This window comes from Rhipicephalus microplus, chromosome 4, assembly GCF_043290135.1.
Source record: "Rhipicephalus microplus isolate Deutch F79 chromosome 4, USDA_Rmic, whole genome shotgun sequence".
In the NCBI taxonomy this organism is placed as follows: Eukaryota; Metazoa; Arthropoda; class Arachnida; order Ixodida; family Ixodidae; genus Rhipicephalus; species Rhipicephalus microplus.
The window spans coordinates 104,546,499-104,562,845 of NC_134703.1; the positions used below are offsets into that span (position 1 = coordinate 104,546,499).

Genomic DNA, 16,347 nt, shown 5'->3' on the forward strand with positions numbered 1-16,347 from the left:
ATGCTGTGGTTACGCTACTGATCACACGTAATGGTGAGCCATATATTAAGAGGTTAATGCGTGACAGTCATTTCAACGATGAAAAAAAGAGGCTCGTGAAGTTCATTGTCGAGCAGTTTTATTATGTCACAGCAGAGAAAAAGAGTTGCTATCCAAAAATGTCATCACACAAAAGACAGCCATGTAATATGTACACCTGAAAAGATGGATACAACAGTATTGCAAAAGCCAAGTTGACCAATGTTTTGAGCTGCAACACCAACTGATGTGACGGGCCACAGGAAGAACAAATCAGACGCACAGCACGCGCACACACACAGCACAGGTCTATCTATGCCAGGGCTGCAACACACTAGGCCCACACAAAGTGAGAGTCAGGTAGCAGCCACCGAATAACATCCATTGCTCCATGTTATCTCTAATTACTATCCTTAGTTCCACATACAATCATTACGTTTAGAGCTTGCCGTATGTACAAGCTGCCAAGGAAGTGATCTCTACCGCACAGGCACAAAAGACTACAATGTACAATTAACATCATAAGCTTCCATAGTAATCGTGCGATGCCGCATGTAGCTGGTGTGCCTGCCATTTCGGCGGGCTTGCCACTCTTTCAGCAACGAATGTGAACTTTTAGCGCCACTGGTTTGTTTCTCAGAATAGAGCGCACAGTTGTGCCCCTGGCAGGCTGTACATTTAACACATTTGCACTACTCATCAAGAAGTTTCATCGCATTCGTGGTAATCGACACATCATTGCTGAAATCAATACACCAAAGAACAAAACATCAGTGAGTGGCAGTGATGTTGGAAACGTCCCATTAAGCAAATTACTACATTAAACATGCGACATTCAGTTTTGTTACACCACAGTTTTTAGCTAACTTCTTTCGTGCAGCAAAAATCGCCTAGCTCATTACCTTAACTCGTAGTAATGACAAAAAGTAGAAATACCCGAAATTGTACAGCACACAATAAAATGGCCTGCTTTACCACTATGAATGGCCTATTTACCACTATGAAGCTGATAGCAGTCAGAGCGCATCACGAAAATCCACAATAGTTATAACATAAATCCTTTGACTGATCAACCTTTGCTTAAAAAAAATGACATAGAGCAGCTGAAATCCAAGTGTCAACTTCATGTAAATATAACACTTAACAGAGCAGGCAGCCGTCCACCATTGGTGCATAGCTTGCAGCAATGGATATACAGTTGACTCTCATTAATTCACACTTGAAGGGACCTCTGAATTTTGTTTGAAGAAGTATGAATTATCAGAAGTTCTCAGATATATGACTGTGGGTGAGGTGACACCAAACATTACGATTAGGCATTGATTTTATCACATTTAAAATTTTTCAAGCATTTTTAAACCTTAACTGCACGCAACGAGCAGAAAGCAGAAGTGTAAGGTCAAGTTTATCAGCCATTTACTGCTGATCGGACCTCCTAAAGAAATCGTGAATTGCCAACTGCTTCTTTGCTACATGTGCCTTCAGCACGAAGCTCTCTATATACCAGTTCAGAATCATCATGGTTTACCATGAGTCTGCTTCATTTCAAACATTTGTTTACTAGAAAAGCCTTTTTTCCTTGAAGGCCTGAGACATTTTTCATTTTTAGACTGTTGGGGTTATATAAGCATCAAAATTCTTAAATAGTAGTGGGAAAGCAGCAGATATCTTCTGCTATAGAACCACAAAAAGTTTGAATTAATTGAATAATGGAGTTTAAGTTAACTGAAAGTATAAAGTATCAGAGATTGAATTATTGAGAGTCTACTGCAGTAGTGCAACCTGATACCAACGACAGGTGTGCTGAACGCTTTTCATTAAACACTTTTCAAACCAGACATTTTCCTTGTGCACCAATTTCTCAACTAGCGTTGCCACAACTCAGCATTGTGCGAGTAAAAGGGTTCAAAAATTGTGCAACATCGCACCGCCTCATTCCGATAACCGCTATGCAAAACAACAGCCACTCGATTTCAGGCTCACAAAATTCTGGGGCCTATTACTGACAAACACTTGAGTCAGCTTATTGTGCGAGTAAAAAAAGGGTTCTATTGTGCAACATCGCACCGCCTCATTCCGATAACCGGTATGCAAAACAACAGCCACTCAATTTCAGGCTTACGAAATTCTGGGGCCTATTACTGACAAACACTAGGGTCAGCTTATTGTGCGAGTAAAAGGGTTCAATTGTGCAACATCGCACCGCCTCATCACGATAACTGGTATGCAAAACAACAGCCACTTGATTTCAGTCTTACGAAATTCTGGGGCCTATTACTGACAGACACTAGAGTCAGCTTAGAGTAGTGCAGCCCTATCGAGACCAATGACACGTTAGTCGACAAGTGGATCACTGCAAGCACGAAAACCAGTTCGAGCACTGCCCGCTTTTCAATCTCTCTCTGCGGGCCTCACAGAGAAGTCGCTGTACAACGTCACAACACCACAACAAATGTCAGCACAAAAACGAAATGAAAACTCCACAATTGGCAAGGTAGTGAACTAGACAACACCTACAACTGCCTCTCACAAGCACACTAGCCTACTCCAATGCGAAATATCACAAGTGGCGCAGCGTGACATGTTCGGCCGCTACATAGAAAGTGTACAAAACGGTGAAGAAAAAGAAAAGAGGAAGAGGGGGTGTAAGCGGAAAAGTACGACAAACCACAGACAGGCACGACTGGAACCACCTAAAAAAAACAGTGTTCAACACCAAGGCGTAACACATACACACACGCACACTACTTCTGAGAGAAACAAAACAAACAGGAAACTGTATTCAAGACAAGCAAGCACACGTTTATAGGGACTGGACAACACCTGGAGGTAACATTGCCAACGCAAGCTGAAGTCATCAGTTTTGTTCCTTTTAGCAGAGCATGTTCTCCAACCAGAAAGACTCCCACCAAGTATGGACCCCGTGACTTTCAGTTGCAAAAAAAAAAAAAAGAAAAAAATTAGTGTTGGAAGCCTGCTAAGAAGGTATGGGAACAAGTTAAAAAGGCAAAACTCAAAGGCTGCAGAGTCAACCACAGCAATGGGAACTTGCAACTACTCAGCAGCGGCTGCTTTAACGGCTTCAAACACTGTGCGTCTTGACACATATATCAACATTGGCCATTAAACAACGAACAATTTAGTGTATTTCATCCAAGTTTCACTCTTCTTAAAACACAACAGGAAAAAAATGCGGGACAGTACCATCAATAATGTGTGGAAGCATAACCTAACAATGCCAAGAGGTGTGGAGGCCATGCTGCCTGCAATGTGGGTGCGCTTGCCACACCGTTTATCAATAGCTCGGCTAGTTTTGGGCACACCAGAGAGACTCCCCATTCCAGGCAGCACTTTCATCAAATCCCCAAAGGCTGGTGCATTTGCTGTGGCACGCATTCAACGGCCAATGCAGATGATAACACAACGCTGCACTGTGTTTCTGCAGGCACGGTGGTCCTTAGTGAGTGCAAATCAAAGGACCCCGACACCGAATTTCGAAACTCGAAATGACTGTGTTGTTTGATAGTCCGGCATTTGGGGCCACTTCTGACTGATTATTCGTGATGAGCATACGCTATAAGATATCTTGATTAGGTGCTTGTCCCGATCATTCGGGTGCAATTGACATTTTGTGCCGCAGGTACTGTGGGCGCCGGAGAACAATTTCGGGACGCGCACTATACCCCGACAGCCACCCGTAGAGGGCTATTCTTCGTCGCCACTCTTGCCCTGTTGTTAGCTTTGGCTACTTCAACCTGAATGCTTTCGTTTTTTCAGGGGGACATTGTCAAAGCACCCACATTGTTTCAATCTTCGTCATCCGCTGATGCCCCTATTTGAAAAGGGCGCGTTCACCATCACTGAAACTCAAGCACACGTAGTCTCGGGCGCTGCCCGCTGTGGGGTGGTAGTTTCTGGCGGTATTTAGGCAAGGTTAACAAACTGACCAAAAATCGTTCTGTATTAATGATGCTAGCATATATTATACGATGCATTGAAGCATTTTCGATTAAATGTTTGCATCACCAGATGCAAAGCCACAAATTACCGTAAAAAAAAATCGCAAACAAAACTTTCACGGTCAGGGATCCTTTAACAAAATGAAATACAACCTATCTACACTTTTCTGCCATGGTTACACTAGTAGATGCAACCGATGACAAACAAAACTATGTTCATAACTGCAAAATGTAGATCTTTTTACGGATTGATACAATGACACACTTGAAATGTCGATGACTGCAACAGAAAGAAAAAATGTGGTGCCATCCGAAACCTCTATTATCGTGCAATGGTGAAATGTTCTGCATAAATTTCAACTGCCCGATGCTCTCATACATACCACTACATTCGAAGAACCAGCAATGAGCGTTCCTTCCTCATTGAAATGGCGACATAGTGGCAAGTGAATTAAAACTGTATTGTTGTCCTCAGAAGCTGGATGCCATAGCTACAAACCTAGTGCAAAAATTAATTTTTCAACGTTATTAAAAGAAAAGTGAATAACATTATCTGCTATCTCGCTAATCTCAACAGTTTGCTACAGAGCTATTGCAACAAAGTTGTGCTATGTTTTGACATTATCCTTTAAAGAATACACCATTTGCCGTGACACGTCCACAGCAAGTCCATTGCGCCAGGTTTTGAGCTATGTGCATCGGTAGGTAATGCACAAGGAACAAGTCTTGATCACCACTCTCCAATCCAGGCAACTTTAATCCGTGATACCAGGTTTCGACATGTGTGAAAAAAGCTACGAAACGTGGAGAGACGGCAAGACGAAATAATAGACTATAAGGTATTTTAGAACAAACAGAGAAACAGTAAAATGGCCCTCAAGTAGTATTGCACACACAATTACAAAAAAAAGGGACCCTTATACTTGGTCATTTCCAAAATATACGACATGATAAAGCTACAAGCAGAAAAAAGTTTTTTTTTTTTATCACTTTTGGTTTTAGAGCAGCAAACAATGCACAGCGAAAAGATTTCGAATCCAAGTGAACAAGCAAGCTGCTCACAACGGGAGCAACCAAGCCTTCACCAAGGTATCAGTAATTGACTAGGGATGCATATACTTGGTGCACGCTAGACTAACAACGTCAGCGCGGGCGCGTTTCTACTCTGTCCCGCTGAAACGCGCAACCGACGGAGTTAAATTCCCCTTAGGTACCAACCTAAATCAGTTCCAAAGCTCTCGCACCGCAAGGTTTGTTCGTCAACAGTGCAAGTTCACACTACCGGAGGCCACTACACACACAAACCCGCAGAAATGGCGTACCATAAAAAATAAGCTGTGTACAAGCAGTAGCAGTGGCGTCATCAGCGACAGATGTCATATCTCTCCGCTTCAATTTACCATCTGACAGCAGCGATGCATGCGAGCAGCCTAGACCAACACTAATTCTTTTCATTTGAAAGCTCAGATGCCTCGACCAGCACTCGAAAGACCCAGATTTGCCTTTCTCCCTTAATGGATTATTTCGGCTCGGTACCTCTCAGTGTGCTCCACCCAAAAGTCGCATGCTCAGGCACTAAAAAGGAGCCGCACCACATGATGCGACAATCTGTCAAATACAGAAGACGCTAGAAGGCTAGCGAGCTGTCCTTGATGCATCTTATTTCACCATTGCAATATGCAGACTTTCTGAAAGTGTTTAAACAAGCTCTTCACCGCAAAAGTAAGAGTGGCATGCAGTTAGCATAGAGCAAAACAAAGAGCATGCAAAAATACACGATATAGACCATTATCAAAACAAGTAAGGTTTCCTCCCTAATGAAACGTGCATCTGAGTAGAGTAAAATATACTATTCAGGCCAAACAAAAACAAACTAAACAGAAAGTTAGTTACATGAACATCTATATCACGGTAACAACTGCATGAAGCTGGTTACCTTTACGTTTAAAGTCAACGATAATGTCTTTATGAGGGCGCAGGTCAAAAAAGACCAACAACTTCTCCAATGGCGTGCCGTGTAACCATTCCCCTCTTTCCAATGGTGCGCACTTATGCAATAGCCAAAGGCAGAGGAGTGCTCCCAAATATGTATAATTGTCAATCCTAGAAGCCACAACTCCTGAAGTGAAACGCAGAATAACTCGAAGGCTCAATTACTTTATTTTAGGCATTAAGTGAGTAATGTGTCCACGAACACGAGAAGCTAGAAAGCAAAGTACGGAATCACACTAGCGGGAATGCAATAAGCAAGTCCCGCAGCCTCGTACATCGTGTTGCAATGGTGGACCGTTATGTTCCCGTCTACAAAGGCCTCAGTGGAGCACCGCTGAGGTCAAATACAACTAAACAGACTGAGCAAGCTTCACGACAACCACAGTAACAGCGCAAGCCAGCAGTGGAGGAACTGTGCGTGCCTGGAAGTAAAGTAAATGGCAGCAGACAGAAAAACAATGGCACAGGGCAAGAGATTATCGTGGTACTGCAACAATTAAAGAAAGCATGAAGAATAAAAAAGTAATGATCACAGTGCTTTTTTTTTCTTTTCGTTTTCAAGCACACAGCACAAGATTCAGTGTAAAAGTTATATCAAACATGACACTCTGATAAATGACTAAGTTTCCCAGAGGTTGGCTGCCATACCAAAGCAAATAAGCCACTACAAGAGACACAAGGAAAGTAAAATCAACCTGCTTCTTCGCCTCCTGCATCCTAAGGCATTTTAACACATACATTTGGTGTGTGTCAGCTCTGCTGCACACGATGCTTCGGACTTGCAAACAAAATGAGACAAGAGCACTTGTAAATGACTCGAGGGGAGAACTCCGGGGCCATACCTTGTAACGACAATAGTCTTGTCTATCATTAATTTCTACTGCCACGTGTCACATCCATTCAAAAAATAAAACACTGGTCACACCAGTGACATTTCCTAAATGTGGCTGATTGTAACACAAAGAGAAGCATGGCAAGGGCCGAGACAGCCAAAGAAAAAAAAGTGAAACAAGTTTTCAACGAAGCACGAAAATAATCATTACAAAATCTTAACCCCGGACACAAAAAGCTACAGGGTGTAACACTTCAAAGCTAAGATGTTACAGGGGAAACAAGAACACTGACACCAGTGTTTGTAAGCTTGACTCATAATAAGTATGGCACAATACAGAAAGCACATAAAAAAAAAGCCAGGAAACCAAAATAATCAGAACTGCAGTTAGCTCCACAAGTTTCACAACATACTGCAAGTCAATCATCACTGAAGAGGAGTCAAACGAAACCCCAAAAGTACAGCATCGCTGAAGGAAGACCGAGCCGTACACGGCAAGAGCGCAGCGCTACGAAAACAAGCCAGATTCTAAGCAACATCAAAAAATCCCAAACGATGCTGCTGTTTTCAAAATGTGTTCATCGCCTCGCACATCACCGCAGCTTGGAGTTCTCTCACTAGTGAAGGGCCCTTAAATGCTTTGCAGAGACATGACACTAAGCCCAACGATCTGATATATGGGACCATCTCAAAGCAACGGTCGATTTCATCTTTGAAATAGGTAGACACAGCACTCGCGAGAGCCACGCAATAAGATGACGCTAGCTAGGTATGTGATGCCTCTACAGGGAAAAGGTTTCATCTTCAGCTACAGCTGTCTGCGAATGTACACAGCAACAGGAGGTAAAATGGAGGAGATATACAATAGATACCCTGTTTCATCAAAAATGAGTGTAGTGTATCTCCTCCGCCATTCTGCGTGCACCCCGCTAGGCAGTAAACGAAAAAGACTTCTGGTATAACGGAGGAACGGCACTGGTTGCCACGAAAACATCTCTTTTTGTAATGCATTTGTGCAGAGATGAACATTTACGAACGACAAGACGAACAATGCACTTTCCACAAGATTGCCATCGATAGAAAACTTTTACAGCGCTGAGCGTTAGCAGTAATTTCAGCAGTAGGGAGCAGAACGCGCACAGACGTCACAATACGCGTGTGTTGTACATTTTGTTACGCACCATGATATTGAAGCGAGCCGTGAAGAGGCAACTTCAAACGAGAACGGGCGGATCTCTGTGCCACTCCTCTCATCTCATAAACGACGTGGACCGGAACAGTTTTGACAAGAACTCCGGAGAAACATATAGCGCATGCGCACTAGATGCTTCTTGACACATCAAGATGACAAGTGACGAAAAAAAAATTGCTTCAGTGAAAAGAGCGCCAGGCACTCGGACCACTTAGTAAGGGCAGTGCCTTCTAGCAAAGTTGTCACAACTAAACACACATGCTGCAAACAGAGCAAGCACACGCCGACACATACAAAAACAAAAAAGGTAGAATAGGAGGATGGCAGGCCTAAGTTTAATGCCAACATAACAGGGACTCTCCAGCAAAAGCTGCAGCATTTGCACTAGGTAGACTACCTCTCAATTTCAATCCAATAATAAAAAATAGAACAAAAGGGTGGCTCCTTGGAACTCCTCTGAACGAAAATTCTTGCAGCTAAAATCAAACATGCACGCACTCGCACAAAGGTGCAGTGAAAGGTGCAGTCAGGCTTTCAAAGCTGGCTCTTCCCAAGTAACGCAAGTAAACAGTTTTAAGATCGACCACAGCAAAGCCTTTGCTTTCGGCTGACACACACGCTGAAAGCAACACTGACGCAAGCATTACAACGCAAGGAACAAAGAGGTCAGAAAGAAAATTCCAGGGGCCAGAACTGAACAATTACACAACTGCAAGCTTGTGCTATAACATTTCGCAATTAAGCTGGTTCAACAGACACGACAGAAGCGGCAGTCACCAGCAATACAATACAGCGTGGCACAAAGTGGCAAGTAAAGTGCCCTGTTCACAGTTTTAGCCTAAAGAAAAATCATCGGGTAATCTATAGCGAGCGTAAAAGCTCCTAGACTATTCCAACACGTGCGTGTGCAAACAAGCACAATCCGATGACTTAATGACACGTCTGCTGCAAACACTCGCACAATATAACCTCTGCTTGCCCCCAACCCAGAACATTATTTTATGCATCTGTGTGTGAACCACAGTGGGAGGAGAATAGAGAACTGGGCTAATTGGAGCAAAACAAAGTAGAGCAAGCAGCTGAACAACGGGTGATGGTGAAGTGGCGTGTCTGCCATTCACAACATTTGATTGTTGCGCTCTTTCTCCAGGTTCCGTTTCTTCACAGGGCAAGCGATGAGTAAGCCGCAAGGTCCTTGCCGAAAACACTAATGTACTTCCGAACATTGAAAAACACTGCTTGCTCTGTGACACAAAAGCCTTCAATACAGGCATTAAATTTTAAAAACAAAACACAATGAAGAAAACTATTTCATTTTCCTTTTCCATTTTCGGTTACTGCACAGTAAGCAGTCTAAACAGGTAGCTCATAAAAAACAAAGAGGTATAAAGTGCATTAAAAAAACGATGATGTCTTTGCACAAATCTAGTCATCCAATAGGTGCACCTTGCTTGAAAACCAACGATACAATGGTGCTCCTTCGAGAAGCAGCGAAATCTCGGAAGAACGGTGCGCAGGTAGAAAACAAGTCAAATAGTCTTGACATCTAGTAATTTCAAGACAGCCGAGACAATATAGCAACACGTTGCCCGCTCAGTGTCGACTGCTATGCAAGCCAATTTCGCCCACTCACACGGTCCTTAGAGCACTCGCTAGTCAGCAAAAATGAAAGCGCCTCTCCGTGGGCAGATGCTGCAATCCCGAAAAGAAAAAAAAAGCCGCCTCTCGTCCCCCTTTAATACACCCAAAGCACCCCGCGAGAGAGTGAAGACAAAAAAGATCTGCACAACCACGCACACAGGCACACGAGAGCAACGCACCGGCGAACCGCTACGTCGGGAGGAGGCGACAGGAGGAGTTCACGACATGGAGCTGCAGGGTACGCGGGGTGAGCCCATCTGGGTGAGCACGCGATCGAGCCACTGCAGGGGCCCGTTGAGGTGCAGCTCGACCCAGCACGGGGTGGAGGTGACCGTCTGGCGCCGGTACTCGGCACCCCAGCCCTTCACAAAGCTCATGCGGATGGTGCACATACGCGTCAACTGGTACACCGCCTCGAAGCCGCGGGACACCGACGTCGTCAGCAGGGCCGCAAACTCCTGGTTGTTGAAGATTTTCAGGTTGCAGCCTGGAAAGAAAGAAACGGACAGGAGGGAGGGTATTTGATTTTTTATTAACTTCAATACTTGAAAGAACCCTGAAACACTTTTTTGAGTAACCATAGAATTAATTCACTGGAAGAGCTTATTGCCTCACAAATTCAATGCCGAAAAAATTTTAATAATCCGTCCAGTACGAGCGAAGTTACAAAGGTTTGTCACATGCTGCAATCGCATTGTCCTTGCTCTCGTGCCGACGAAAGCACTGGAAGCTAAGCAGGGAGGGATGGGAGGGGAAAACAAAGAACACAACGTGCACCTCTTGCCCTTGAGCACTTTCTTCTTTTTCTTTTCTTGAAATTCGCAGCTTATGCAGTGCGATTGTGCGCGCATGTGAGGACAAGTGACGGTCTTCTGTGGCAATCTCTGTAACGAGTGAGTACGCCATGTTCAAATCGGCCAATAGCTGATATAGATGGGCTTGCTATGTGTGATTTTGGGGTATTGCCTGATTTGTCGAACTTGTCGAGAGAAGAGAAGGCAATTTTTAGCCGAGTTTGATAATTTATCGTGAATTCCAGACCATGTTCTGCGCTACAGTGAAAGCTCGTTAATTCGAACTTTGATAATTCAAATTTATGGATAATTTGAACTGTAAATTATGGTCCGACCAAGCTCCATACAAGCCCATGAATAAAAAAAGCCCGTTCATTCAAACGCGAGCCACTGCGCCGGCAGCTTGGCTAGTCCCTCGATAGAGCGGCTACCGAGTTACGCGGCGGCGTTCACAGGGAGCGAAGAGAAAAGCAGAGAAACTGGCACGGAGGCCAGAGTCAGCAGAAAATAGCGCCACTTACTCTTCACTCCCTTCCCCACAATCTCTCTCGGCGGCTGCCTGCTCTCCGACCTACGTAACCTCCAAGATTTTTTTTTTTTAAGCGCCAATCTCGGAGCCTTTGAAAATCCTGCGTAGTTGTCGCTGTTAGACGACAGATGGCATGACCAGCACACAGCAAATCGGGTGCGTCACAGCTTCGCCCCGCCTTCTCTCCAGTCTTTGTCTCGGGCGTGCGTCGTACACCACGGTTGTTGGTGCTGGGAGTAGCCTCCGACTGTCGCGATTCTTTGTGTTGGTGTTGGGCCTCGGCTAACGTTGTTGCGGTAGCGCCGGTAGTAGCTTCCCGTCTGTCGCGATTGTGCTGCTCCGACTTGATGGCGTGTGCCTGCAGCAAATACCGTGCCAAAACACTTCCTTCCAGCGAACACGACAAGCTGGCCTTCCTTCCAGCAAACACGACAGCGGTACTGCAGCCCATGGACCAGGGTATAATTAGAAATTTAAAATCATTTTATCGGCGTCATATGTTGGAACGAATTATTTTATGCAATAACTACCAAGTGACGCTCCTATGTGCACTACACATGCTTGTGCGTGCTTGGGAGCAAGTGACAGCGCTTACAATAGCAGATTGCTTTCGCCACTGCGGCTTCAGCACCGAAGCTCTGCAAGCTGACAAGCCACCAGTGCTCGAACACGGCGTCACCGCCCCCATGGCGGACGTTTTGGAAGACGTCTGCTTTGCGGACTACGTCGATGTGGACTCAAGTGCAGTGGTGTGTGGTGCACTCGGGGATGGCGACATAATGTGTCAGGTGAGAAGCGCAGAACCTGGCGCTGCCAGTGATGATGATGAGGAGGACGAAGCACCAGTGTGGCCCTCTGCTGCGGAAGTCATGGCCGGGTTGAATGCCGCTCGTCTTTCCTTGTTTTGAAGAAGGCAAAGAAGAGGCCTTCCGCCAAATTCGCTCGATAGAGAAAAAAGTGCTGGCTGTCGCCTTTGTTCTTCACTTTCGTTAGTTCTAACTTTCGTTATTCGAGCTGAGGTGGCTTCCCCTTGCAGTTCGAATTAATGAGCTTTTACTGTATAACATTTGGCTCGCGTGTTCTCGGGAGCCTCTACTACCGATTGGCAGCGTTTTCTGACCATGTCCAAAATGTGTTGCTGGGCCCCTTAAGGCGTGTCGCAGCCCTTGAAAAACGAAAAATCATGAAAAAGTCTGTTTTTGAAAAACCCTACTGTTGGGTTGTATGTCGCATAAACTACCTATTTTGTAAAAAACAGCACCTAATTCAACACCAAAGCGCTAAGAAATGCTATTTTCGAGGCTGCCGCAGCGCCCAGAACACGCGCAAGGGCCCAAATCACAACAAACTTCGCGCCCGCGCCATTCTGATATCATGCGGCCGTCTCGTGCAATCTTGGTGTTGTTTGACCATGAATTCTTTCTCTCTCGTTTGCCGCCTTTAAAAATGGAATCACCGGCACGGTCGAGGTGGTATCGGCGTTTCCCCAAGATGCGATGCGGAGCACTGATTGGCTAGACCAGCTCATTTATATCTAGCGGGCGAAAACGCGCCCGCCATTGGTCGCTGCAGTGGAAGCGGGGGCAGTGTTTCCCGGCGATGGCACGTCTGGCGCGCTTGTCTCGCTGTTGTTCTCTGCTGAGTCTGCCTCGATAGACGTTGGCTTACGGGCCGCTTTTTGCCTTGCGCTGTATTTTCTAGCAGTTTCTCTTCTTTCTTTTCGCACAAGTTATGTGCCCTTCATCTATGTTGCTGTGCGTGATGCCAGCAATGAAGCCGAAGACGATGCCCTAGTCCGGAGCGTGAAAACGCGCTATGCAGATTCTACGAGAATCTAAATTCTGCTTTTCTGCTGCACATGCCCAGTGCGTTGATGCTTGCGGCGGCGAAACTGTGCTAGCGGCTGCCACCAGTCTAAAATCCGATAAACCGTGTTTACCTGGAGCCGTGAATGCATAGAACGTGTCCGAGAACGCCATATCTAGCACGTGCTCTGAATCGGTACCGTCAAGCGTGACACAAAGTGTTTCTAAAATAGCCGGATCCAGCACTTCTTCCGCATCAGGACCAATAACGTGTATGGGCCGTCGACCCTTTATCTGCGGACGAATTTCCAAACTAAGGAAGAAATTGATAAGAAATATGTCGAGGCGCCGCTCGCACTCAACTCGAATCTACGCCAGCGCCGCAGAAAAAATTTGAACTGATGCAGCCGGCTCTTGAAAAAGATGCCCCACGTCAGAAAAACAATTCTAAACGGCACTTAGAGAAGATAAAGGGACGACTAGAGAAGAAAAGAGTGCACAAAGACACTTCAAGCTACTCTGCTGGATATTAGGAAAACACATGTGGTGAACTTTCAAAGCCTGTTTTATCAAAATGAATTTTTTAGCTAGTTGTGGTACAGATGTGTGCCGCTTCTTTTATTCTGCTCCTGGATGATTTTGCCAGGGTGTAACAAGCTTCTTTTTTTTTTTTGAAATTGGTGCCATTAATTAGTAATAAACAATTAATTTTTCATTATTGTCATACCTGCTGGCTACACCAAATTCAAAGCTGCATAAAATTTTTTTGAAAGAAAGTTTGAAAAAAAAAAAAAAAACCGGCTCTTTAGCGAACTAAGATATCTATCTAGGAATGACCACAAATAATTTCAGCCTTCTTGTATGACACAGGATTTTTGCCGGCTCTTCCTCAGGCACACAAGTGAACCATCCAGTTAGACTTCAATAACTCCTAGAACACCTGAACACAATTTCATAAAACTTTGCAGTTTTTCTAGTTTTAATGTAGTGAACATACCCTGAAAGTTTCATTGAGACATCTTTAAAAATAAAAGCGTACGGTTTCCGAGGTGGCCTCCCCTTCAAGTTCGTCTACTTAGTTTATTAAAACCTAAACCTTAAGTATTTCGATGAAACCAAAAACACCATAATCTAGCCGTGTTTGCGGGCTTGGACCTTGATGGCTGTAATATCTTGTGGCTAAATTTGATTGATATATTGATTGATATGTGGGGTTTAACGTCCCAAAACCACCATATGATTATGAGAGACGCCGTAGTGGAGGGCTCCGGAAATTTCGATCACCTGGGGTTCTTTAACGTGCCCCCAAATCTGAGCAAACGGGCCTACAACATTTCCGCCTCCATCGGAAATGTAGCCGCCGCAGCCGGGATTTGAACTCGCGACCTGCGGGTCAGCAGCCGAGTACCTTAGCCACTAGACCACCGCAGCGGGGCCTTGTGGCTAAATTTGGGGGCTGTGGCAAAATAAGGCGCTCATAAGCAAGACTGGCACAAGATGGGTGGTTCATTGCAGTATGGTGCAGGTGAACAAGTTAAACACACAATAACACAAATGGTACAGATGTAACACCTTAGAGGATAGAAGAAAGCTGCCAGACATGATTTTGAAGATCCCCCCCCCCCCCCCCCATGCTCCAATATAGTTTAATTAAGATTTTATTTTTCCGTTAATTTCTACCTCAATGTCCTCCTCTATTTTCGGAATAGGTAAACAAACTTTACGCACATTCCAGAGGCCGCCTTATTATTCGGTCAAGCTGTTACCACCGTCTTCTTTATACCAACTCAAGCCCCACTTTTACACAGTGTCAGCCCAGATAGGGAAGCACTTGCGTAAAGCCATCTCACCAGAATTACTGAGCAAGGTACTGTCATCTGTGAAATACAACTCATCACCCATGCCATCACATAACGTATATACTCGCATAATAAGCCCACTTTTTTTTTTTTTTTTCAGGAAATCTCGCTCCAAGTTTGGAGTGTGCCTATTACAAAAACTGTATTTTTTCAAACAGCATTGCCGCTGATGACGTATATGTTGCCGAAGTCATGAATATCCGCATTACAGCCGAAACAGCTATCTTCATAGGCTACACTAGCGCAAAATGTGTTGAGCATGCAGTCTCACGGGCCCGAGAATCGAGGGATGCAATTTGTGTGCTTACAAGCATTGTAATTTCGGAAAATTGACATAAAGAGACCCGCAACGCCAACAAAAAGAACTATGAAAAGAAAGCGCCATCATGAAAATTCGCCGATTATCATTGAACAGCTCCAATCCTTCAGTTTCACGGGCTTGCATACCCCATATTCAAGACATTGCAATCAGATCGCAGACCACCATTCGTGTGTTACAAACGACACCCAAGCCTGCTTTCCTTCAAGTAGAATCAGCGCAAAGAGTTACGTTGATTCAGTACAAAACCGCAACTTTGATCCCAGGTAAACGCCACCGAAAAGCAACTAACACTACAGGCGAATCTCGATAATTCGAACTCAAAGGGGACCAAAAATTTGTTCAAATTAAAAGAAGTTCGAAAAAATGAACGGAGGGCTCACTATGCAGTGGTCATGTGTATTGAGCTAACACACGAGGGAAAAGTTTCAGAAGACTTACATTTATTCACAAATCACAGGACATTCGTCATTAATTGAAGTAATCGGTGATGCGCATCTGCACACGTTTGCTTTGCAGCGAGTCAATCGATTTCGCACGCTGTTTGCAAAGCATTTCTACGTCGGCTTCAGCATTCTCCTGGCAAGAGAAGTTGCGTGCGGCAATGTCCAGCGCCAACACTATCTAAAGACGATGGCAACGACTGCGTGTTGTCTTTGCTGCTACCCTCTGCACCGCAGCCTGAGCGTGGACAGCACACGACGAGAAAGGAGAAACGTCTCCACACGGAGAGAAGCAGATAGGCATGTGAGAGAGAACCAACACTCCACATAAGCTTCTGCTTTCTTTTTTGCTCTTTTTGCACGCGGCGTTGAAAGGACAAGGGTCCCTACGTGGCAAAGACGGGAAAAGGGGAAGCATGGCACCGGCGCGTCGCAGATCAGCAGTAGAGAGAGCCAACACACCACAACAGCTTGCTTTTTTTTAAAACACAATAGCATTTCTTGGGAACCTTCAACGCAAAAATATTGGTCTGCCTGTCGATGAACTTGCTTGAAACGGCCAAAATCCAACCCCATTCGCAGAGCCCACCAGTATTGCTCAAGTATCAGAGTTCATACTTGTGCGATTGTCAATTAAAAAGCAATTATCGCGAATATCTAAGGCACTATAACAACACCTCAATATTCTGTATGTGTCTCTTTATACTAGAAAAGGCATACATAAGTAATTCTAAAGACTGTAGTATTTATGACGCTGCGCTGACAATGCAATGCTATGCACGAAAAAGCAAGTGTTTTAACGTTTTGCTAAGACAACACGGTGGCGGCACCTACCTGTCGCCTTGCGTTCTACACCTTATTGCCTCCAAAACTGGAGGCGCACGCCGTGCCAAAATAACTGCCTGATAGCGCTCATGTCTCACGTGTGACGTGCCTCGATGTGCTCGTGCGCCTCCGCAGCACG

General features: G+C 44.9%; 1 protein-coding gene across 2 annotated transcripts in view; it reads right to left on the reverse strand.

Annotated features, from left to right (window-relative positions):
- Positions 1-101: 101 nt before the first annotated feature.
- Positions 102-16,347, reverse strand: part of LOC142814548 (mothers against decapentaplegic homolog 3-like) — a 64,315-nt gene continuing 48,069 nt past the window's right edge. For both annotated transcript variants that reach the window (XM_075893409.1, XM_075893408.1), the window contains exon 8: positions 102-10,121. In XM_075893409.1, coding sequence (XP_075749524.1) covers positions 9,853-10,121 — 269 coding nt within the window. In that variant the 3' untranslated portion in view covers positions 102-9,852. The remainder of the gene's footprint in view (positions 10,122-16,347) is intronic.